Below are 25,925 nucleotides of genomic sequence, written 5' to 3'. Positions count from 1 at the left end.
TTCCTCATGAGTCCCCTTCATATCACTATTTCTGTGTCTCACACACAAATGCTGAGCTAAAATTTATGAAAATCTTTATTGGTAATTTAAGTACATTGCATTAATTGTTCATATTGCGTTGATCTATTCTGCACTGCTTATGTTATTGCAGAATCTCCTGTTAGCTGCAACGACTCTTAAAACTGAGCTCCATAAACTCAAGAAACAACAACATCTCTGCATTAGAATATTCTGGGGATGAGAGAAACATGCAAAGTCAAATTTCTGGCAGTAACTCATTCGACTGTGTGTTTTGTTTTAATCCCATCTTTAATCTTGATTACATCCACATCTGGCATGTCTTTGCATGCCTCTCCAGCCGTCTCGGACCCCAGACTTAACATGGGAGGAGGGAGGAGGAGGAGGAGTTTGTTTCCCAAAACCTGAAGATTTAACAATAAGCAGATCTTTTTTTTTAGTTGCACAGCATAGCGGAGATCCCCGTCTTAAAACTGGAGATTTGTGGAGAGGCATGGCGCCGTGCCAGAGTGTTGTAACTGTGTCCATGAAAAACAGACGATGATGTAAGGAGGGGATTGTCACAGAATTCACAGAATACTTATCTGTGTGACTGGCCGGGACAGCTGTTAGTTTTCTTCTCTTCTAGAAATTTTTTAAAACTCTGATTGAGCATCCTGAGCGAGCCGGGGGGGATTAGACCGTCAGAACAAACCAGAAAGTAAAATCAAAACAACTACAGCCAAGAAAATGGATTTCTCTCAGATTACTGGGAGAGTTTTTATTCGGAGCGTTGCAAAGTACATTTCAAGGTTGTTGGTGCTCGCTCTATTCCTTGCACTCGACATCCTCCATCTCTGAAACAAACAGTCATCTTTTTCTCACTCTGTTCAGTCTTTTCTTCATTGATAAAAAAAACAACAACCAACAAAACAATATTTGCAACACAGCTTGCAGAGAGTAGAGAAAGCATCACTTCTTTCAGTCCAAGCATACAAATATACATGAGAGATAGATGGATATACGTTATATATCGTTCAAACTACCAAATGGTTTGTACTTATTGTGAGAACATGGCTTCAAGCTTCTCAAAAATAAACTAAGAGGAGCACTCTTTTAAATTCATGGCAAAATAGTGTACAGCATGGGATACATTTTGAGATCATACTGTAGGCAACATAACAAAAATAACGAGAATGAACCCTAAAGGTTGCAATCAGGCTTATAATTATTTTCACAGTGGAAGGAAAAGCAACTTTGGATTGAATATTGCATGTTTATGGAAGCAGCTTGTCACTAATATTGCTGCAGAGGCTTTCCGGTCAGACACAGCCGACCGTCTGATTTAAAGGGTTTGAATTGCTTTGTGTGCAGTACCTTCTTGTCCCAACACAACACTGGTGCTTTCCAAGGTGCATTGTTAGCCGAGTTTCCAGAGAACCTTGACTCTTCCTTTAGTTGCAACTCAGATATCATTGGACTCCTGGAAGTTCTGGATTGAGTCAGTCAGTGTGAATACTGTTCAGAAAGCGGCTGCTGGAAGGCTATGGTTGTTATTCCCCGCAGCCTCGCAGCCTTTCCCTAGTAGAGCCAGAGACTCCAAAGAGTGCACGCTATCTTTGTCGAGACGTATTCCCAGTCCAGGCGGAGCAGAGTCCTCCCCTCCTCCCTCACCCCCCGCCTCTTGCAGCTCCCCCGTGACAGCAGCAGCAGCTGCAGCAGCAGCCGCACACTCCTCTTTGAACAATCGGTCATGCTCCATCTTGAGCTCCTGGTAGGAGCGGGAGAACATGTGGAAGATGGAGGTAGCGGGGAAGGCCATGATGAGGATCCCACTGAGGATGCTGCTCAGCGCCACAACCTGTCCGGGAATGGACCTGGGCACCATGTCGCCGTAGCCTACGGTCGTCATGGAGATGATGGCCCACCAGTACGAGGCGGGGATGCTGCTGAAGTCATGGGTGCCCGTGAGCTCGCTTTCCGCTAAGTGGACCAGCGGCGAGAAGAGGGTGACGGCCACACAGAGGAAAAGCAAAAGGAGGCCGAACTCTCGGGTGCTGCGCCTGACGGTCAGCCCCAGCGTCTGCAGGCCGAGAGAGTGGCGAGCCAGCCGCATCACATAGAGAATCCTCAGCGCCCGCAGGATCCTCAGCACCAGACCCAGCTTGTCCAAGTATCCTTTACCTCCAGACTTCTCCTGATCCTGGTTCGAGTCCTCCTCTTTCACCACAAGGGAGACATAGTAGGGCAGGATGGCCATCGCGTCGATGATGTTGAGGGGCCCGCGGAGAAAGTCCAGCTTACTGCGAGCCTGAATGAAACGTAGCATGAACTCCAGGGAGAACCAGGCCACGCACACCGTCTCGATGATGAACATGTTGCGACACTTTGGGGAACACTCGCCCTGAGGTTGACAGAGATTGTGAAAGGGTTGTGGGAGCAGGTGGAGGGACAGGGAGAGGTGGAGAGATTGAGGATGAGCGGAGCAGGGATTGACAGGAAGCAAGATAGATGGGGAGGAAGGTGGAGGGAGAAGGGGAAAAGACAAAAATCCTCAGGTCAGATAATCATCCTTGACAATCATTAATAAAACATGCGTTACAGTCAGTGAGTATGTCGACGCTACTGCAGCTGCACTGATACATATTCCAACAACACAATCCATTATTTTGTCGGGAAGACTCCTGTGATTAATATTACATTCAATGGGAGCTGTGGCAAAATGCAATCAGACCTGTGTGCCCTCTAACTATATTATAACGGTAAAGCAATAAAATTAAAATAAGAACATTTATGTGACATTGCAGGAGGGATGTGGCAATTACAGAACTTGCTGTCAATTGACCTTTTTTATCTAAACCTTTATGCCATAACACAGTTAATGCTTCATAATCATCCTCGACCTTACACTGTCACAAGAAACGATCTGTAACCACCAGAATGGAAATGAGGCGCTGACGTAACAGCCACAGCAAGACGATAGGTGAAAGTATCTAGCCATTGCAAATAAATTAATTTTCACAACATGTTTTCATCCATCCATCATCCATCCATCCATCCATCCATCCATCCATCTTGGTTTTGCAATAGGCATCTTAGAGTCATCAACCAGCCCAAGATGAATGTCTTTGGACTGTGGGAAGAAATCCCACTCAGGGAGAACATGCAAACTCTACACAGAATGGCGCCAGTGTCAGACACTGTCATATTGAAAATAACCTTAAAATTGTCACAAAGCCAGAAAAGGAGGCGGTAAATGATAATCCCCCCCCAAGATACAATCTGCCAATATTTATCTGACCCAATTCAAGTACAACTACAAGTACATCCCCCTTCGGCCTTTTTTGTGTTTCACTGTTAAAAAAAAATCCTATTTCCTGCAGCCAGTCGATGTTTCTGTCATATGAATGTCAACCTATGCTGTTGTGAGCATTTGCTGACAGAACTGATGCCATTGTTTATCTTAGGAGGACAATTTCCTCAGGCAGCACTCTGCTGTCCATGCTTGAGTTTGCTTGCTGCAGTAACTGAGAAAAATGGGAAGAAGCAGTAAATTCCTGGCTTCAGGCCTCAAAATGTCTCTCCGACCACGAGAGGAGGTAAACATTGATTCCATATTTTCGTAATATTTTTCCCTCAAGCGATTTGCAGACTTGTTTTAATAAAAATGACATGCTGAATATAGGACCGCATGACTTAATATGCATTATTAAGATGGACATTGTTTGTGTCGTTTCTCTGGCTCCTCTTTCGTCAGCCTCTCTCTGCTCTTTCTGCCCGCTTTTCTCATTGTTCACTTTCTACATTCATCTCTCTGCACTGTGTCTCATCTATTTTCCTTCCATCTCGTCCTCTTTTTTTCACCCTGCCACCCTCTCTTTTCTCGTCCTGCCTCCATCTCCACCTTCTCATCACTCATTCTGTTTCCTCTTCCATCACCCTCTCCGGACTCCCTCCCCTCTCATCCTTCATCCCCTGCTTGCCCCTCACTCTGCTCTCTTTCTGCATTAAATCCTTCATTCATTCAGGATGCCTTTAAGTGAAACACAACTCCCTCCACGGTTTCCTTATGCATGAAGCATCCCTCACACATACGTCCCACTCCTACTGCTCTCGTTCATCACTCTCTGGGTCCTCGCCGTCTTTTTCACCCGCTCTCATCTCACTGTGACTTCTGTGGCTTCATTTCTGCAAGCTGGTGTGTGTGTGTGTGTGTGTGTGTGTGTGTGTGTGTGTGTGTGTGTGTGTGTGTGTGTGTGTGTGTGTGTGTGTGTGTGTGTGTGTGTGTGCATGTGCATGTGCATGTGCATGATTTGTAGCTTTGTTGTGTATGTATCGGGGTGATGTTTGACTCCATAACAACCTTTCAATGTGCATTCATTCTGGCACTGTATCCGGGGGGGGGGGTCTGTAGTAGTCCATTCAAAGTTGGACAGACAGATTTAGTAATGCAGCTTTCATTTGCTCATCGATCTGAATCATTACAAAAGAGCGGCAATGGTAAACGTTAGGACTACTTTTCCATTCAGTATTGTCATTGTTTCATCCTTCTTCTATATCTATTTGATTCCTGGACAGGTTGCCAGTTCATCATAAGCCTAATGCACGCAGACACAGAGAAACTACAAAATGCATGAGAAAGACCCGACACCCGAACAAAAGAATAGAAATCTCACACATCACAGGGAGAACATGCCGGCTCAATAATAGTCCAGACTCCCCAGTGAGTTCAGTTTTGCATGAATTATTAGGACCTGTTTAGAAATCTTTCAGTTTATCTGCTTGTGTGTTCTCCATGGCTTGATTTAATGGAGCTTTGAAATACCATGAATTTACATGTGTTAGTGCAGGACGCTAACAAACATAATGCAGCATTACAGCAAATAAATTTGAATTTGGCTCAAAAAGAAAAAAAATAAATCGGGAAAGATGATTTGTCAGGAAGGCAAACCCATATTTTGACCTGATTTAATGACAATATGAAGTTAAAGAACATCGTATGATTGACAGTAAATCTGTGTTTACAAATCCAGAGTTACAGTTGGAGCGTCTGACCACCAAACAACTAATCACTGGAGCTTTGCTTGGAACATCTGGCACCTTAGCAGCTTAATTCAGTATATTCCCTGTTCATCTGTGTGGTGTGATGTTAGTAACTGAAAGAAAAAAAAACTTCAAAAAGGAGGGGGGGGGGGGCATGTCAGATCCACTCTGTGGAGGATTACAACACCATTCAGTTACACTTAATCCTTCATCGTTTGCATAGATTTAAAACATACTTACAGAAAGAAAGAAAAAAAGAACTCTGTGCCCTTCTCGAGTCCAAATTAACACAAACAAATGTCTTTTTTAGTGGATTCACAGCTTTGTTTGGCATTTTGAAGCTGAATCACTGCACGTGGGTCTGGAGCAGCAAGCTCACAGGAGTTGTCAGTGCAGCAGCCCACACAGTGAAAAGTGGAGCTCTGACGGCTTGATTCCAACAGCCTGTGATTTCTCCAGAGGTCTGAAGCACCGACTGGGGGACATTTCCTCCACAAGCACAGGACACTTACAAAATTGAAGACGCATTTGATATTTCAAAGCTTCTTTTGAATAAGAGGGTCGAACCTTTAACAGAATATTAACCTTGATTCTTCTTGTCCTTAATCTCACCTGCATTTCTGTGCCTTTTATTTTTTTCCCCTTCCACTTCCACCTTTCTGTCTAAAGTTCAGCCTTCCTGAAATTTCACTTGCTGTCTGTCCTCTATTAATCTTTGAGACACTTCTCCCCCACGGGAGGCTATGTTATGTCTCTCACGTGCACTTCCTACCTGTCATTTATCTCCCTCCTTTCTGGCCTCTCTTTTTGGTGCTGACATTATGCCCATCAGTGCATTGTTACAGTGTTCTCACCCTCTGCAGGATAGCGGACATTTGTTACGGCCAAAGGCTTTTCTCTCTCTCTCTCTCTCTCTCTCTCTCTCTCTCTCTCTCTCTCTCTCTCTCTCTCTCTCTCTCTCTCTCTCTCTCTCTCTCTCTCTCTCTCTCTCTCTCTCTCTCTCTCTCTCTCTCTCTCTCTCTCTCTCTCTCTCTCTCTCTCTCCGCTCTCCCTTTTAAACACACACACAGACAATTGCACATACAACAAGCTCCCACAATAGCAACCATCTCCCTGACCTTATCTCCTCTGCACAACTCTCTGTGGAACTGATGTCAGCGACAACGCATTTCAGCACAGGCTCTGTTCACCCCGGCAGCTGTCTCATATAGAGCTTCACGTTATCCTCTGCATTAACACATCGCAATGTCAATTACTGAAAGGACCACACTGAGGGTGAAAGACAATATACAAGATTTTTTATAGGCAGGGGGAACATAGAAATTATACCTTTCCACCCCTGGGGCTATTTGTTAACTTCCATTTTGATGGTAAGTATTATTACAGTTCATTATGAAACCAACAGAAGAGAGAGGGAAGGTCACTAACCATTGAGGGAAAAAAAAGCAGCTTTTCGAAGACAGATCAGGAATTACACACAAAAAAAGTCAAAGAGAAAAGGTAAATCTTTCTCAGGTTTGTCAGATATTGAAAGTGGCTCGCTGGTAGTTTTCCATGAATCTAAGTATGATTGATAAGAACATGACTGGATGTGGTAAAGTTGTAACTCAATAAATTACTCTGCCTAAGATACTGTCTTTAGTGATACAGTGGTACACAGTGGGGCTTTCTCTGTGTCTGCCTGAATATTCTTGCAACAATCTGGGTTGATTTCTGTCTCCTTTGTAAATCAAATCAGAGTACACCCTGGACAGGTTTCTAGTCCATCCCGTGGTAAACACAGAGAGCACACATGGAGAACATGCAAACTCCGCCCCGAAACGCCCTGATTCTAATCTGCAACCTTCACACTCCGAGACGATTATTTCATTTACTTGAATGATTTAGACAGCGATAAAGTAAATGGATATGTTAAATATGATTTAAGACAGTAATGAGTGCGTTCAGGTTAAAGTCATTGAAATTCCAAATCATTATGTAACAATGATATTTTGGGATTGTGGTGGTGAGAAACATAAGCGAGGGAATATTGATAATGTCTTTGGCGCAAGAGGATGCAATATGCACATGGAGGCGGTTCGCCATATTGCATTTCATACTCGATGATCATTGTATTGACAGGCTAATGTTTGTCTTTGACTTCGCAGCACAATTGAATAGTTTCTGACTGATTAAACATCTGGCTTCATTTGCAGGATTACCGTAATGCTTTTTGTGTTACGCTGATGTTAATGTTTGTGCTGATGGCTGGACAGATGGTCAGTAATTAAAAAAGAAAATAGAATTGTGCTCAATGTATTGTTTTTCTCTTGTAGAAATTGTAGAATTGTAGATTTTTAAAACTGATCTCAAACATCACCAACCATTCTTCAGGCTGTACAGTACATTATGCACTAGGGAATTTTGGGCATCCCAGACTGATTCAATGCAATCATGGCAATATCTTTAATTGTGGCTTACAGCCTGTGGTCTATGTTGTACAGGGAGGTGGATTTGCGGACGAGCACACAACCACAGACAGCCTGAGAGCATCCTCAAACAGTGTTGGAAATTTCATGACTGCTGTCTCACTATCCCACACTGTCTGACTACTGATACAAGTTGCAGCTGCTTACGACCAATAGAAATGCAGGAGGAAATGACGTGACGCCAGCGCTGCGCCAGAACAATAGATGATGTTGAACCACGTTCACATTGTCTATTTACCTACAATATTATGAAAACAGTGTGATTCTCTGCTTGGTTCATTTATTTACTGCCTGAAGGCGCCCGTAGCATACATAGACATCATCCAAGGTGGCATTATTCTATTGGATTTTACTTATGGACGTTATTTAACAGTCTCAGCAAACGCCAAAGACTCTTACATTGTTGTTGCCATGCACAAGGCGCTCAGTCGTCCGTTGCAAATTTACAGTTTTCTCAATGTCACTTCAATATATAGATAGAGAGAAATATGGGATCAAACCACCATCAAATCACCTCTGATTCATTGTGCGGTCAAACCTGAACTCTTCGTCACACAGTGTAATAAGTAATAAACTTTACAGTATCCCTGCCTTGGAATTGAGTGAAGTAGTATAAACGATGGATGGACCACTAAAATCAGGCAGACCGTGGGAGCTTTTAGGGAACTTTCAAAAATCACAAATTTATGGAAGTTATATGTTAATTTCTGACATTTTTCCAAACAGATTTCTCAGATTACAGAAAGAAAACAAATTGTAACTGCTTCTAAATGCATTTTGAAGTGAACAATTTGTCAACCAGACATAGCAATTTGTCCACTTTCCTAAAATTGGGTCTTTTGCTCTTGATCAGCACCAGTCTATGATTCATTGGGTATTCTGGCAGCTTTTCTACCAGAACCAGCATCACCCTCCGTTGGATCGGAACCACACAGGTCAGCCTTTGCTCCCAGCATGCATCAGTAAGCCTTGGCCACCCACAAACCCGTTAGTGTGCCATTTCCATTACGACTTTTGAGAGATGCTCGCAAAAGCTACAGTTTTAGAGACGCATTCGTCAAGCAATCATAGATGATCCCGTGTTAAACTTGCACCATTCCTTCTGCTTGCCCTTCTTTTCTTGTGTGTTACACATCAAGTTGTTGGAGGACAAACTGAAAATAATTTTAAGACATAAAGTCATTCCTTTCGACTAAATTAGTTGCTATAATTGCCATTTTGGTTGTCATAATTTTGCCAGGATTAATGATTTGTGTCGTACTGCAGTTGCCCATTCCTGAACTATAGAATGACTAAACCGTTGGCTACGTGATGCTGTATTGTCAGTTGAGTTTTACAATCCCGTTGACAGGCTCTTGTCCACCCACTGTTTTCTACTGACCGATTACTGTGCAGTGGGACAGCTGCTGGATGCGTCAACACAAGGTCACTGTGCACGCTGCGGGTTTGAAGCATTAATGTGTCTCTTTATTGTTGGACAGGAGAAAGCTTCTCCAGCTCTGAATTATGAATGCGTTTTTTTTTTTTTTTCTACTTGCGTATCAGATAAAGCTTCACTTTTCACTGTCTTCAGTGAGTAATTCGAAGATTTCTTATTGTACACAACTCCCACACGGCTCCATCAATGGTGTAGAGAAAACATACGCACTCTTCTGCTGCATGATTGTTACCTTCACAGAGTTCTGTTTAAAAATGGTTTTTCATTCATTGTGTTACGGTCTAACTTTCTATACCTTGTGTGTCATCACTTGTGTTGCTAACAATTCGTCTTTCTCCTTTCCATCCCTCTTGAGCTTCTTCTCCCTTGATAATTCTGCAATGATCTCACTAGATCAAGAGGTTTGGATAGAAAGGGGGGGAAGATTCTGCCCATCAATCAACCTTACCTTCGAAGAAAGACTTTGAAAAAAAAACTTTGCACCATTGAACTCCTTCCCTCAGCGTTGCTGCACTGACCTCGCCTTCGCTTCTAAAGCTCAAAGCTCCGAAGGAGAAGAATTGAAAGGAGGAGGAAAGGGGCAGGTAGCAAGGACAGCCAGAAGAAGAAAAAAAAAATGAGGAGATGTAGCTGAACCGGCAGACTGTTGGCCTTAACCTGAAAAGCACAGTGTTCACGAGTCATGGATTATTAAAGCACTGGTATTACGTGACACTCCCATCCATTATTAGGCCGTGCACCTGTCACCTGAGAGGTGGATGGATGCACACATGTGCACAGGGTAAAGGATGTGGTGTGCTGTTTAATTTGCAAGAATCCTTGATAGTAGCCAAATAGCCTCCAACACTCCAAACACATACCATTCACCGGCTCTTATGACACTCCGCTCCATTTCATGGATACTATAACCTCCCCGTATGAGGAGGCTGTTTAAGCTGCAGACCTGCTCGAAGCCGACAAAAGAGCAACAGCGTGCTCATGCACAGATGCCCTAATGGAGAAAAATGAAAGGGGGAAGGTGGGCACGAGGGAGAGAACAAAAGAAAGAGAGGAGTGCATGAAAGGAGAGTGGGTGGCAAAATGGTGCAGAGGGATGAAGCAGAGAGGGATTACAAGATAAGTTGATGAGGAAAAGATGGGGTGACATCTGAAGCATGGCGATCCCATCACACCTCATATGTCTCTGTTCTGCAACTGTCAGGATTCTGCACACCTACATTCACACAGTCTCACACAAACACGCATTGGTCTCTTCAGACTATTGTGGAAAATATTAATTGAATTCAGCTGTTACTCAGAATTATATATATATATATATACTGAAACAGTGCAATCTCAAGTGGTGAAGCTGGGAAACTGTTACCTTGATTCATAAAATCAAAGTTAATGTCCTCTTAGTTTTTTTTTGTTTTTTTTACACATTTCAAGGTCAACCCTTACGCCGGACTGTCAAGAACATATTTGGGATCTGAGCAGTAAAGGAAAGCCGGCCTGTGGAGCACTGAAGAGAAACGCTGAGGTTCAACTGTCTTTAGCTCGGCAAATATAAAGCGACGTTCACTCCTCACTCCGTAGTTGCAGGCCGCTCGGCCACGTATGTCCTATTTCCTGCGCCAACTCCTGCCAAAAGCGACGGCGAGACAGGTCAAGTGATTGTTGTGCAAGCGTTGCATTAAGAGCGTGCATGAAAGGCGAGTTTCATCCAGCAAATATGTAAATATTCAGTGAATTGCTGGATTATGTCATAAATTGGACTCCACTGCGCTGACAAAAATAGAGCAAACAAACACAATCCAGCGCCGTCAATGGACTTAGAAATGGGATTGTATAAGAGGGGGAGGTTATGCGTGCTGTGTTGTATGGTGCAACAAAACAAACAATAACCAACCCGAGAAGGTGTCTCAGACAGATGGTTAAAAAAAAAGAAATTTCAAGTTGAGTTTTGAAAGGAACACATTACAAATCAGCCATGCAGGGTCATCAGAAATACAGTAAAAACACATGTTGTATTACTACTTCACAAACTGTTGTAATGTGTTAAACCCAGACTCTGCTACATTGACCTCATCTGTCGCAGGTAACCAGTGAGGGATGGGTGGGATATACAATCCTTTCTAGTCCCCCCACGTGGTGTTTTACGTTTTTTCACCAGACCAGGTAAAACATCTCCAGTGAATGCATTTTTAAATCTACGTAATGTAGAGCTGTCACCTCTCGCAAATTGAAAAACAAAATCACATTATTAACATTAAACTTACGCCACACACTATTTGAATCACACTGGACCTTTAAGACTAAAATGTATTGTTGTTATTTGCTGATCCATAGGTATTAAATTACATTTGCTAACAGTTAGACATGTATAGTAAGTCTCTGAAACCTGAAATAATGGGCATGCATTTGCTGTCATTATACCTTCATATTTACAACCTACATTTTCTCCTAAAAAAATCAGGTTGTGAAGCTTGAAAAGAAATAATACTCATCCTAACCATAAAACAATGATTCAACCCTGAAATTGTGTTAAAGTCTTTTAAAGCTGTGACTGACAATGGAGGAATGTCCTCACAACAGCAGTTTTGATTTAGAAAACACTGCTGGTTGACACGCAAACGCGCGCACACACACACACACACACACACACACGGGCATAAAAGCAAGAAACTCAGAGTCAAACATACACATAAATAACAAATGAGGTTGTGTTCCAGGATTAGTTTTTTGTCCATTTTGGAGCTCCAGTGCACAGACTCAACTCAACACGTACTGTACGCACATTCGCCGCAGATTTGATTTGGACTGGTTGTTTGTGTGAATGCAGTGGAGATGACATGAAGGCATTTAACTGACTTCACTTACGATGTGTTTGAGCTGCGGCGGGAAATCAAAACACCCCCATTTCATTTCGCAGCCCCTCTGGGTCCTCACGTGCTGGAGACCCGCTGCAGTGTGTCGTACCTCAGGAAGCAGAGCAGCTGTCCTCTGTGTTTGTTTACATGTGTGTGTGTTTTCCATGCGACTGTCGCAGCTGTTTTACCTTCTGTGTTTAGCTCACATCGGTGTTTCTGGACTGTGTTCTTGCCTGTGTCATTCTTCACCTGTCCACCAGGTGTCCACTTCATCTCACCGTCTGTCGAGCACCCGTGGTTCATTTTTGATCCACTTTAATGACAAGACTGCTCAGCAGCATAAATCATTGTCTCCAAGTGTCTTTCTCATTTTAGCTTTGGAAAATATAGATTTTGCTAAAGAATACACTTGTTTGGAGGTTATTAATGAATTTGCTCAGAGGCAAAGTACGTATGTATGCAGTGTGGTGAATCATGTATTATAGTGATACGCAAACCAACATTACTTTTTAAATTGCAAACAATATATTGATATTGATATTGATATTGATATAGATATTTAAAGAAAATATTTTTTTCTTCATTCAAGAGCACCTTTAATTAGTTGGTCAATAAACTAGTTGCATAAACAATAATGGACCTTGGTTTTCCTAATCTTCTAGTGACAGGTGTATAAATCTGTTTATTTCTAGAATAACGTACGAGAAGCAAACTAATCTAAATTCCCTCGACCCTATTAAATGAATTGCTCATTTCTACTTGACTGAACCACGCAGTGATGACTCCTCAGCTAATGTGTCACTGTACCAATACAATAATAAAGCCATGTGCATGTTAGTAAAAAAAACTGTAATGACACAGAACAGTAACTCAAAGATACCAATATGATTTATTCACTGATTTCTGATGACAACGATCAATAAAGAATGATCTAAAGATGGACAATGTGAAAACTTCAGCAAAGTTAATTGCCCCCGTTTGGTTGGTGTCATCTAATCCTGCCAACTAAAGACAAACTAAATATGAAGACACACGCAACTGTTTAAAAAAAAAAAAGAAAAAAAAATTCTATTGTTATTTGCATCTGGCTTTATTCGGTTTTGTTGCCAGTAAGTGAAAAAAATAATTATTGTATAGTTTCATGAGTGATAGCTGCTCTGACTGAATTAGTCACTTGTTATTGTCTGTGGTGAATATGAATGAGTTAGATCTTTAAAATACGGCTGATCACTACAATGCAGATTGTGAATGCTGCCACCAGCACCGGATGTGAGTACGTCAAAAGATATTTCACCTTCACAATGAAACTAATGTATTCCTGAAGCCGGCTTGAAGCAAAAATCAGCTGAAAAATGTGACTGTAATTTGTCACATTAAATATTTAACATACTGTAACCTTTACTAGTTGTTATGGAAATCAGTCTGCTTCTTTATTTGGCTTGCTTATTTAGCCCCATGTGTGTCGGAGGCCGGCGAGGTCTTATTGGACTGCATAACAGCGGCGATCGCTGTACATCTGCTCTGAATAGTCTCCTGGGATACAATATGGCAGCACAGCTCTGTTTCAATTCTGCTGATGCATTTTCTCAGTCTGTTGTCAAGATGACACACTTCTTCGTTTCAGACTAACTAGTGACTTGCTTCATCATGCAAACAACCAGAGTGTATCCTTGCAGGGTTATTTGATTGATAAATTCATCAAAAGTTCCTGAATATGTCACCTGCAATAGTTTTAGTTTGGTGTTTGTTTATGGAAGGATTGAATGTGGAATGGGGAGGGATGAGCTGACGCTGTGCTGCAAGCGACTCCTACCTCCTTCCAAGAGCAGGAGCAAAGAAGGGGGAAGAGAATCTATCCAAAGGCTTTTGATAAGGTTTGAAGGTGTTGAATACTGGGGGCGCTAACCAATCCGTGACTGACTGAGAGCATGGGGGCGGTCAGTGTCACTGAGGAGGAAAGGGGGGGGGGATTTACATGGGACTGCAGTGACTGCAGGACCCCCTGCTGGGTGTGGTGCTCAGGCTGAATCCTGAGAGGCGCTAGTTTGGAGCAAGGGCCAGATTTAGCACCAGTTCTTTGTCTTTCCACCGCCAAAGCCCCAGCCTATAAGGGGCTACAAGGGTGCTAAGCCGGCCCCACATTGTTGCGGGGCCAGAGCGGGGCCAGAGCGGGGCCAGAGCGGGGCCAGAGCGGGGCCAGAGCGGGGCCAGACACGTCATCAGCTGGGGGCGGAGTTATAGAGAAAAAAATAAGAATAACGCGTGGGAATGACATAGGAAGTCGCTATAATAAGTCGCTCCCTCAAGTTAATAATGCGAGGGAACGAGATAATCTAATCCGTGATTCCGGAGCCGTGGCTCTAAATTGAACTGTTGAGCTGCGGAGCTCCTGCGCTGCTGTCAGCGGCGTCGGACAAATAATTTAGAAGCAGTTTTTCATTGTCGGTTTTTTTCACACTTTTCATGGTAACATCATTGTAACTAATTTCACTTCCAGGTCTTGTATGGCGTTATGACCGCAGGCTAAGGTCTGCATGAGGCTGCTTTGCACGCCGCAACGAGACGCCCCACTGGTATTTTCTATTTACAGAACGTCTTTATAATGAAGCGATACTTTTGGTTCATCAGCAACTACAAAACAAACTACATACTACTGTAAATGAAAGCTTGGATTTTTTTTGCCATAAAATGAGCCTTTTAACGTGAAAGAGAACTTTAATCGGTGCGTGTTTACGTGGGTTGCCATTGGAAATGGCTGTAGAGCTGCGTTATATCATTCTACACCTCCATTCCTCCCAAATGTTGAAGCATTTGTTTCAGACACATCCAGAAATAAAGTGAAAGGAGCAGAAATTCACAATGTAATGCCACAATGTTGAAAAATAAGACCCAAGCTCATTCATTTCATGACACTGTTTTGACTCCTTTATATATTTTATAATCTGTCGGTGAGATTGTAGCCGGTAAAAATACCATCGCAATAATCTGACATGCACTGGTCAGCGCTCTCGCTTTACAAACGGAAGATCATGGGTTCAAATGTGTTCGTGGAATTTACTGTCTGTGCATGTGTTTCCTCCCACATTCCAAAAAGATGCATGTAATTGGTAATGCTAAATTGATTGTCTCTGTGTGTGTCCTGTGTCACACTGATGACCTGTCCTTATTCTTTTGAATCATATTTTCATTGACATCCAGACAAGACATGAATACAACGTCCAAGAAAGACGTATAAAAAACTTTCATCCTGGCCCCTCTGAGGACGTCTTCTGGATGCATAGAGATGATGTCTTTTAGACGTGTTTTGGACCACTTTTTGCTCAGTGGGAAGTGTCAACAGTACTTTTAAATGTCCCAAACCATCAGAGGACTTACATACAGCGTCACTGCACTGCACCGCGCAGTGTTTGTCTTTGCTGTGCAATCACGTCCTGGCATGAAGAGGATAAACACCTCATACTTTGCTGCATTCTCAGTAATCCCACTTGGCAGCCATGGTGCACATCAGACGCAGGAATGCAACTCCTAACCGAGATATGCCGTAATAGGCATGGAACCTGCTCTGCACTGACGACACACGTCTGCAGACATAAACGGAGAGGCAATGCTTGTGTAAGCATGTTTTGGACATATACATTTAGTCATATTATTGCTTAGCTTTTTCACCTTATTAGTTTCCAGGAGCTATTTTGTCCATTTTACTGAGAGGGTGTAAGTGTATGTAAATCTTAAAAAACCCAACAACAACCCACTGTTATGTAATGGATTCATGGTACTGCTGTTCCCCTCCATCTGTTTTGCTTGTTTGTTTCCTCTTTTCAATCCTCCTCTATGTATATTCAGACCAACAGCTCCTCTGAAGTCTGTACTTTTCATGACTTATAGTCACTCTGACTGTCCGCCTCTGTCTCAGCCTGCTGAGGCAACAAAGTTTACAGGTGCTGACATTTATTTATGCTCCCTTCATGTTCATTTAATGGAGGGTGGAATTACAGCGACGGAGATTAAAAGCATTTCATGCAAAAAAAAAAAATGCAATTTTAATTGCATACCCCCGTTGTTGAAGGTTTAAAACGGGGTTCATGATTGATGACGATATTTTGATTTTGCTGATAAGGATAGAAAGGATAGAGCACACACACATAAACACATGTTGAACCATATAAAAACCTTGCTGTTACACCGTGTGACTCACACCTCAGCAGTGGAAGTAAATTGTCTTCAATAAAATATTTGCAGGAATGGCTTTCGGACATACAATGGCAACACAAAATGCATTCTTTTCTATGTCCGTCTCTGCAGCTCTGAGCTGGAGGGAAACTTCATTCATGCTTCCAAGTTCCAGGTATTTTTACCTCTCCAAACTGATTCTCAGCAGAGCTGGACACCGGTGCAAAATGACAGATAAGAGACCAAGCTCTGTTTCTGGTTTCTGACAGTTGGAGGTGTGACAAAAGTCTCCTGGTTTCATTTTTCCTCTTTGTTTTAAACAACTACACCAGGGACTGTATAAGTGAGCTAACACTGCGATTAACAGTCCTCATAATAGCAAAATATGAACATCCCTTGTTTGAATCTGAGGATTTCTCTTGGTTTGCATGTCCTCCCCATGTGTGTGTGTGTGGCTTTTTCTCTGGGTCTTACAGCTTCCTCCCACTAACATTCGGTCAATTGGTGTCTCTCAACTGATTTGACTGGCCTTGTGCGGATCTCCTCCATCTCTCTGTGTGGAGTTTGGTTGCTTCTGGGCTTTTCTCCAGGTACTCTTCATGCATGTTGGCTTCATTTATGGCTCCACCAGTGCTGATGAACCCTGCCGAACGGCAGGGTTCATCCATTCATCCATTCAAACACTGAGTGAACACTCAGTGTTTGAATGGATTGGCTCCAGATTCCGGAGACCTTGGATTGGATAAAGGAGGTTTAGAAAATGTATTTCTACGTGGGAGTGTGTGTGCATGTTTTCTATTGAGGTTTTATGTACTCGGGTCAAATCAATTTGTCTCGGGCCGTATTTAAACTTTAAGCATCTCCTTTAGGAAGAACGAAGTAAAATATGTCTTCTCAATATACTTTGTCATTCCTCCGCTCATACTCTCTTGTCTCATCCTGTACTCCATCTTTTTAACCCACACTCCTCGATTTACTTCCTTTACTCCGGTGCATTAGGAATCACTTCATCTTCTTTTAGGTTGTTTATCTTCACTTTCTTAATAGAATCACATATCACCCTAATCACAAGGCCAGACGGGTTCTGCATTCTAATACAACTATTGACTCGCCTGCAGTTGACAACAAATGGACAGACAATGAGAAAACTCACAGTCTGATGGTTCGGTCTCACACTCTCCCATTCTGCCATTGGTCACGTCTTTACAGATACTTGTGATTGATGCTCCGGGAGGTAATTATTGAACAGCAAATCCCACTTGAATTTATGGCATTAAGGGCATAAAACGACCACTTCAATTACTCCCCAGGCCAGGATATGACTGAATTAGGGAAACGAGAGCAAATCTGATGAGGCTGTCTGAAAATACTCCATCATCTAGTTTGAAACTATTAAAAGACCAAGCGACATCCACTGAAAGCTAAACACTTTGATGTATGTGCGGTAAATGGATGAAAATTGATGCGGAAATAGTTTGGTGAAAAGTTTTTCTCAGAAATATCTGCAAAGGGAGTCAGTGTCTTTAGTCAATGTTTGATCAACAAAAGGATGTAAGCTTGGGTAGTTTATCAACATGTGGAGGAGCCCTGCTATTTTTAATGCCTTAGAAAAACAAACAAACAACAACAAAAAACACCCTCCTTGTTATTTCCCATGTAAACACTGCAACCAGACATGTGACTCTGGGGGATTAGAGAGGTCAGTGCCGGGTTAGAACAGTAGCCAGCGTAGAGATTTATCTCATAAACAAAGCAAGTTGCACCAAATAATGACAAACACCTTCAAATTCTTATGTTTTATAGACTCAGATAAAGAACATGAATGAGCTTAACACATAAAAGAAAGCTTTACAGAACCACGATTTCAATAAGTTCATTATGAACTGATGATAAAATGGAAAACGTCACATTCAAAAACCTGGTAGTTCTCACCAACGCAATGGCTTCCATAGCTATAATTTGCTGCTTTCTTATATATAAGCCGGTTGAAATTTCTTGTTTTTGTGCCACAGAGATGTGTCCGTCCGCTGTTTCACCAGCTGTGTGCAGCAGATGCCAATAAGCGAATTTGAGCAGGAGCTTGAAAGGTCAGGGAGCAAGTGAAGTCTGTAACAAACACAACAAAAAGTAGTCTAACAATTCAGAAAATAGAGAAATAAATCTTGATACTTCAATTTTTGTGGGGCTCATCCCAACGTCAATAGGTAATAATCCAAACTAACTTTTGTTACCTTTAAAGATACTGACACGCATTTAAATGATTTTGGCCTTTCTGTGCTGAGTGTCCCTGTTCGCCGCTGTTCGTTTTGTGGCTTCTTCTCTGTATTCTCCTGTTTCCTCAAACAGTCCAAAATCATGAGCTTAACTGGCGACTCTAAAATGCCCTGAAATGTGAATTAAAGTGTGCGGTTGTCTGTCTCTCTGTGTTTGTGTCTGTCATTGACTGATAACCTCTCAAACCTCCGCATATAGTCCGCTGGGATCAGCTCCAGTAAGTTGGATGAAGCTGTACTGAAGATGGACGGATGATTTTGCCTGAAAATCAGCCAATTTATTGATTTAACTTCAACCTATATAAAGCTATCTGTATTGTTGAGTATCTAAAATTTGCATAACAAATAACTTGTCAATAATATATACTTGTCAGTATTTTCTTAAATTTTTGAGTGTTTTCTCTCAAATCGTTGCGACTGTACACAGCCAGAAGGATTAACAGTGGCTCTGGAATAAAGGAGTAGTTTTCTTTTCCCCACTAAGTGCAGAGAGCTCAAACAGTGCAGCCACAGACAGCCACAGCAGGCAGTGGAGGGATAAACGAGTCATTATTATCAGTGGGCTTGAAACTGAGCTTAAAGATTAGGGCCCCTCCCCAAGCATTTAACTCATAGTGATATACAGTTTGATAGAGGGGATCAGCTGAGGACACGGAGAAATGAAAGTCGAGGGAAGGGAGAAGTATTGCTTATTTTATTTATTTATTTGATCAAGCTCAGGTTCTACCTTCTTTTCTTACACAGAGGTATAGGCACAGAAGCAATACGAAAGACGAGTGGACACAAAACAGGGAAGAAACACCGATGGCAAGGCCACGTGAATTAAAGACGATATGAAAGCTGCAGCTCCTGCCTGGGCCTACTTGCTGGACATCAGTAGCTGCGTGTAGGACAATAGTTTGACAGTCAGGAGCATGAAAACAGCAGATGGATTTGTTTACTTGTGAATCGAGCTGCCAGCCCTTTCACAAGAACGCACATTGACATGCAAAGAGATGCTTGGATGAGCAGATACGCGCACCTCAATGTCCTCACGAGCCACAATGTTCTCTCAACGCTGCGAGATGTCAGACACAATTATACACCGCGTAGATGACAACCTTATCGCCTACGTTTTTGTCACAAAGCTTGAAGCACACAAACATCCATGAAGTATCGGCGGTAAAGAGGTTCATAAAAGTCTGCCATTCTTCTGAAACGCGAGCGTGTCTGGAATCAATACAGTGTGATAACAAGTGAGCGAGTGTATGTGTGTGTGTGTAAAGGTTGGTGGATGTGTGCAGAGTTTGGGGAAGTGAGCTGCTCTCTGAGGACCTCAGCCCTAAGGACTGCTTGATTTCCTCCACGGGCCGTTGCTGCTGCGGGGTTTACCTGGATGAGTAACAAGCAGGAAAATCTAAATTCCTGAAAAACACAATCCTAACGCTAAACATCAAGATATATAATCTTTTTTTTTTTTTCCATTTAGCAACACTCATATCTAGCCTCTGCTTCTGCTGCCTGCCGATCAGCGAACTGAGCCTTCTGTTGTGAACCTTGTCACTGACTCTATTGCACAGAAAATAGATGCACTGCACCCGACTTTTTTCCTTCTTCTTCCTCTTGAGAATAACATGAACAGATTTGCACTATGACATGCTGTAAGAAGTCCGTATCAAAAACATCACTCAATCCTGCAGGTTTACATGCACCCAACGCACCAGACCCAGGAACTCTGTCCAATCCTGTGCCAAGGCTCCTCCGTCTGTGTTCCTACTAACTACTGGACACCTGCTGGCAGCACTCACGAAATCCTCTCTTCATCCTTTACAAGACATCAAGCATTCTGCAACAACCTCGCTGAATTCTCCAGCATCGCACCCTCTTGTACTTGATCCTCTGGCCGTCTGTGACTACTCATATCAGAATCAATTCATGGACGGCGCTGCGGCTGACTTCTCAAGGACTGTCTGTCGAATGGATTTGCAGAGTTTAACTACAGCCACCAGCAAGTGCACACTAAAAGCCAGTTTTATCCAAGGTCACCTTGGGCGAAAATGTTCAAACTTTACCTGATGCAACAGTCAACAAATGGAGGGAAAGCTATCTTAAATATGAATCTACATATGTAACCTTGTGCGTAATTCGATTTCACTGAAAAGCAGTTTATCTCTGTGCAGAGGATACGCTGCTGTTGAATTGCATAAGTGAGCAAAAGACCAGAGAGAAGTGTGTGCATAATGCAGAGAGAGCCGTGTCCGTCACAGTGGATGAGTTCATCAGTATTGTATCTGTAAATGTCCACACATGAATGTGTTGGGATGTGACTGCAAAGTTAATGCATGCGTGTGTTTTCATGTGTGCACGTTTATACAACTCTAACTGTGTCTATTGATGCACTTTTGTGTGAGGATGTGGTGGCATAGAGTATGCCCATTTCATTATGCAGACACTGGATAGGCCTCGGTGAGCAGCCTCAGTGAGCAGCTCGCTCTTCATTATCCCACGCTGCTGTGGGCAGACACAGATCACAGAACACGCACACGCACACACACACACACACACACACACACACACACACACACACACACACACACACACACACACACACACACACACACACACACACACACACACACACACACACACACACACACACTGTCCCACAGGGATATTTAAAAGGTGTGACAGGAAGGAGTTTTACATTTCTCTGTGAATTTTTGCAGAATTATACATTTTGATCAGATAGAAAATTAACAAAACATCCTAATATTAGATCCCCCCCCCAAAAAAAACAACAAACAAACAAACTGATATACAGATTTGTAAACATTCAGAGAGAGGAAACAAAGTTATCGTTGGGGACATTTCCTAAGCGAGCATCCAGTTTGTAGAGGTCTGTCACTTAACGATCGTGGCATCTTTTATCCAAAAAGAGCTTTGAGAAGCGACAGCTGTAATCACTCATAACACTCAGGATAAATCTCCCCCGGCAGACAGAACTGCTTGAGGGATCTTACCACAAAACCCAAATTCAGAGTTTAACTTTATGACTGATGCCAGGCTTTTATTTGGAGCTGTCCCATGCTGACAGCCACATTCACAGCAGGCCAACACACACTGGCTCACTCACCCTGTCCTCTTCCTCTCTGAGGTCCGGCATGGTGCTGATGCACAAGCTGATGACCGTCACCGCCACCATGATCACCGACATGCAAGCGAAGATCTTCCCTGGTAAACCAGACTGCGGGTTCTCCACCGTGTCTCTCAGCCAGTTCATAATTTTTCGATACTGGGTTTCCTCCACCGGCACCCGCTGCATGGCGTTCCTCTGCCGGCACTCCTCCTCGCGCCTCTCCTGCTCGTGTACTTCCTCCATGCGGGTATACATCTTACGCTTGCAGCATCGCTCCATGTACGCCATCTCCACACCCCAGTACGTCAGCTCGTCGTGCAGGGAGAGGATGCACATCTCTCGCAGCAGCCGCAGTTTCCCTGCGGCCAGAAAGTTGAGGATGACCCTGAAGGCAGATGGCGAGCGGTCGAAGAAGAACTCCTTGCGGGCTTCGTCGTAGTCGTCACAGACGCTGGCGATGTCCTCGGGCGACCTGCAGCCACAGAGACGGCCGAGCCGCGTGAGGGGGAACTGCTCCAGGGTGCTCCAGGGAAAGGTGTAGCGGTTTCCCCCGACATTGATCACCGCCAACAGGGCGTGGTCGACGGAGACCAAGTCTTCTGGCCGACGGATGAACTGAGCCCGCTGGTAGTACACACCCTGCAGTAGGAGAAAAAAAAAATAACTTCAATGCCTGTGCAGCTACATGGGAAGAACAGTATTCGTGAAGTAATTGTTGTTAATATTCAGCCTTTTGGACCGAGTAACACTCGTACCTTGATGGTCTCAGTCTCGGGAATCTCAGTGAAGATGTGATCAAGACTGCTGTCATCACTGACGGACAAGTTGCTGAAGTCATGGTTGGCGTTGCTGATGATGGGCATGGTAGCATTTGGAAAGTGAGCTGCTCTGAGGTGGGCAGCTCAGACCAGGTGGCAAAGCCAAGAAGAGTCCACAGACGGTGTCCTGCTGAACTTTTCAGCTTTTTTCTTTCTCGGATTCGAACTTCAGTTAAGATTTGTGTAGGAGAGAAGCTCTTCTGTCACAGCCGACCGCTGCTGCAGATCAGCTGTGGCTCTCTGTTGTTCTCGGTTTCAGGATGTCTCTCGGCCAATCATGAGCGATGGCTTCAAGTTTTTAACAACTGAGCAAAAACCTCAGAGGGGAGAGGCTGTTAACACCTGCTGTCAAATGGGACTGAGGTTGAGTTTTGACATTTTCATTTCAGAGCCACCGTAGACTCAGCTCAAGGATCAGGACTCGACATCAGATCAGTGGATAATCCAGATCAGAAACAAGAGTCTAGAAAAAGGAAAGCCCGGATAGAACGAGTGGGTTAGGCCTGATCAGTCGCTGATTGCTACAGAGAACGAGTCGGATGAGTCAAGGAACCAAATGTGTAGAGCTGAGGTGTCCGGGGACTGAGAGAGATCCACTGTGTCGCCGCAACAGGATTAGGGAGGGCCTAGACACGTGGCGGCGTCATGCAGGCACTGAGAGAGAAAGAAGACGGCATGAAAAAAAATGTCAGAGTGGAACCAGAGTGGAGTGAGACTACGACAGGAGTCACAATATGAAGCAAGAGTGGGAAAAGAATTGGAAAGACAGACGTTGAGAGCAGAGAGAGAGCACATCTAAATGACACTGCAGTGCTGCCAGGCTCCTCCCTCAATCTTTCACTTCCTTTCAGAGAGAAACCGGACTGACATCAGCTTCTCCGCTGCTATTAATGGCCAGTCAGTGCAGGACCTCAAGGGCCAGCAAAGGAATTTACGCTCCAGTCGGCTTCGTGTGAGAACACAGATTTAGATAGCATGCGAGTGAGAAAAATCTCAGTAACAGCTGTAGAAAAGAACATCCTGGCTGCGTGGGGCTATTCACACTCAGAAAGTTATTGGCTGTTTTTATTGGGCAAAAACTCCCAGCGACAGACACCCAAAGACATGATCCAAAATGTTTGTGTTTTTTTTGGCAATGAGACTGCTCTAAAACTTATTGGCATGGTTCGTTATTGCACTTGCCCAGAAAGGTACGCTGTGTATGAACCACTTAAATAGTTCTAACAGTTTAACTATAAAGTAGCCCCTTTTTCATGTTATTTGACTGCCACTTAGCTGCTGCTCACTCCTGCCAAAGTTATTTGATTATATGCAAAGAAAAAATAAAACACCTGCTAATAACTGTAGTTTACGGCCAACGTACAACGATTTGCCACAGAAGGAAAGCACCGTTGTTTCTGTTAATCATCATAACGACTGCAATTATTCCAGACCTTTAATAATTTCTAATTAAACATGTTTGTTGCTGCAGTGAATCGGGTGGATATGGACTTTAAAACTGTGTGATTGTACATATCTGAAGACGTGCGTTAGCGTGCCGATGTTGTTGATCTTCTGTAGCGTTTGGTATCGAGTTGCCAACATGAGGCTGCCTTACACGGTTGAATGTCTGACAGCTTCTGGTGTGAACATCACTCGGGCTATGTTGACATCAAGGTGAGCCAATATCCAATTCTCAATTTCAACAGTTTTCTTTGAATATCCCTCGTTACACATGTAGGTAGGGGTTCTCCTGCACAAGTAGTGCAACACTCATCCGTCACTGTGACTCGTCCTGACACAACACAACAAAACACACAGACACGGTGGCGGCTGATAAGCCTGTAAAGTGTTGCCTAACACGAGCTGTATCCACTCTCTGAAGTGGGAACGCTATCGACATTATTCTGCTCAGTGACTTTCTACACTGACCACAAGCTTACAGGATTGGATGCGTGACTGGACAGAGCGGAGAGTTTCAAGCATTGGATCGCACCTATATGAGTCACTAATTCAGATCCAAGAGGATAGGATCCTGTATAGGAGAAACCAATAAATCACTTGTGTCACAATGCTGATAATTCATTTCCACCTCATGTGGGAGAGGAGAACGTGATGAAGTATTTATTAATCGATTTATACTCCCTGTGGATGTGACTTTTTTTTATTTTTTTCCTTGTGGAAAGTTAATTGAAGTGGGAGTATTTCTGCAGCATGCTGTGCTCCTTCGTTTCTCCACTGGACACAATAATAGTGGAGAGAAAAGGCATCAGATAAACAGGACTTTATCCCAGATTACAGTTTGCTATTGTCTTTTCATTGCATGTGGTATTTGACATTGAGGTCGTCTTAATTCTTTTTATATTCATGGGTGGACTTAATCAAAAATGAAACATGATTTTAAAAAAAACCTTGTTTATAAAAAGTGGAAGAATGTTTAACTAAGACAAGTTAACTCTCATTAGGACTCTGGTGATGTAACTACAGTGGGCTTTTATTAAGGTTGTTAATGTGTGTTTTCTAGTCAGGTGCATGTTATTTATTTTACACTGTCCCTATTAGAAATTTAAAAAAAATTATATCATTATTATTCTATATTTTATACTATAATATTCAGGAGCTGATTGAGAGACCCACATTGTAAAAGTCTCTCTCTCTCTCTCTCTCTCTCTCTCTCTCTCTCTCTCTCTCTCTCTCTCTCTCACACACACACACACACACACACACACACACACACCACACACACACACACACACACACACACACACACACTTGCGTTAGCGCACAGGGGTTGCTGAACGTTTTCTGCGTCCTTATCTCGCCGACACCATTAATTAAACTCATTCAAATTGAGCGTTTAATTAAGATCATAAAACTAACAGGCTTCAGCGGGAAGAAAAACAAATAACGGAACGACTGGAGTCAGTCGTGCCTGAGAGGACATTAATATTTATCTCAATAAAGTAGAAATCCGCAGCTATTTTGCTTTAAAACGTTGGATGGAATCATCTCCATGTACAACAACCCCGCACAGACACAGTGAAACAAATTCCCAATATGCTGCAGTATGATGCACAATATCAAGGAATTATGACGGAACATTACAACTCCAGACAAATGTTGAGCCGCAGCACCTGCACGCAGACATGCAACTTATGAAGTGCACCTTACCGTCCAGAGCTCATCTCCAGATAGCCGAATCATCTCCCAGTAAAATCCCTCTTATTCCCCCGGATCACTCAGCCATCAGCAGCCGCCACATGTCACTGTAACACGGACACCTCTCCGGCAGCCGCATCATCCGAGCCAGTGGAGGAGGCGCACACGGTCGGGGCACACCGGGGCTGTGCGGCGGGTGGAGGTCTGGTGTGCTCAAAGTGTCCCGTTACAGCTCGACCAGTGGTGCTGCAGGAGGAGGAAGAGGAGGAGGTGCAGGGGAGAAGGAGGGGGAGGAGGAGGGGGGAGCCGGAGCCGCGGTGCGCAACAGAGGAGACTCTGGGCAGCTGCGCCCAAGTTCAAGTTTGCGTAAAAGGTGCAGGGTGCGTGCGGGCAGGCACAGTGCCGAGCCGGCACAGCCTGTGCAAGTTCCTGACTAAACCAAAGAGGCGTTTTTTTGGGGGTTTTTTTGGTAGAAATGTGGGCGGAGTGTGGCTGGTCGCGTCCGCTTGCCGATCCCCCCCATTGCTTTTAGGCAGTAAAATGAAAATCAAGGACACTGAGGAGATGAGATCTTCTGTTCTCACAACGACCGCTGAGCGCGCAACAGGGGGCGCGG

At 43.5% G+C, this 25,925-nt stretch overlaps 1 protein-coding gene across 1 annotated transcript; it reads right to left on the bottom strand.

The window, feature by feature from the left end:
* Positions 1-743: 743 nt before the first annotated feature.
* kcng4a (potassium voltage-gated channel, subfamily G, member 4a) lies at positions 744-25,744 on the bottom strand. The gene is made up of 4 exons (XM_080475316.1): positions 25,322-25,744; positions 22,109-22,825; positions 21,351-21,992; positions 744-2,401 (listed from the first exon to the last, which is right to left on the bottom strand). The coding sequence occupies exons 2-4, from the start codon at positions 22,214-22,216 to the stop codon at positions 1,520-1,522; spliced, it is 1,632 nt and encodes a 543-aa protein (XP_080331442.1). The 5' UTR covers positions 22,217-22,825; positions 25,322-25,744; the 3' UTR covers positions 744-1,519.
* Between the last annotated feature and the right edge of the window lie 181 nt (positions 25,745-25,925).

The sequence above is a fragment of the Lipophrys pholis genome (assembly GCF_963383615.2).
Source record: "Lipophrys pholis genome assembly, chromosome: 11".
NCBI lineage: Eukaryota > Metazoa > Chordata > Actinopteri > Blenniiformes > Blenniidae > Lipophrys > Lipophrys pholis.
The sequence above is the reverse complement of the archived record's forward strand: the minus strand, read 5'-3'. Positions and strand labels throughout refer to the sequence as shown.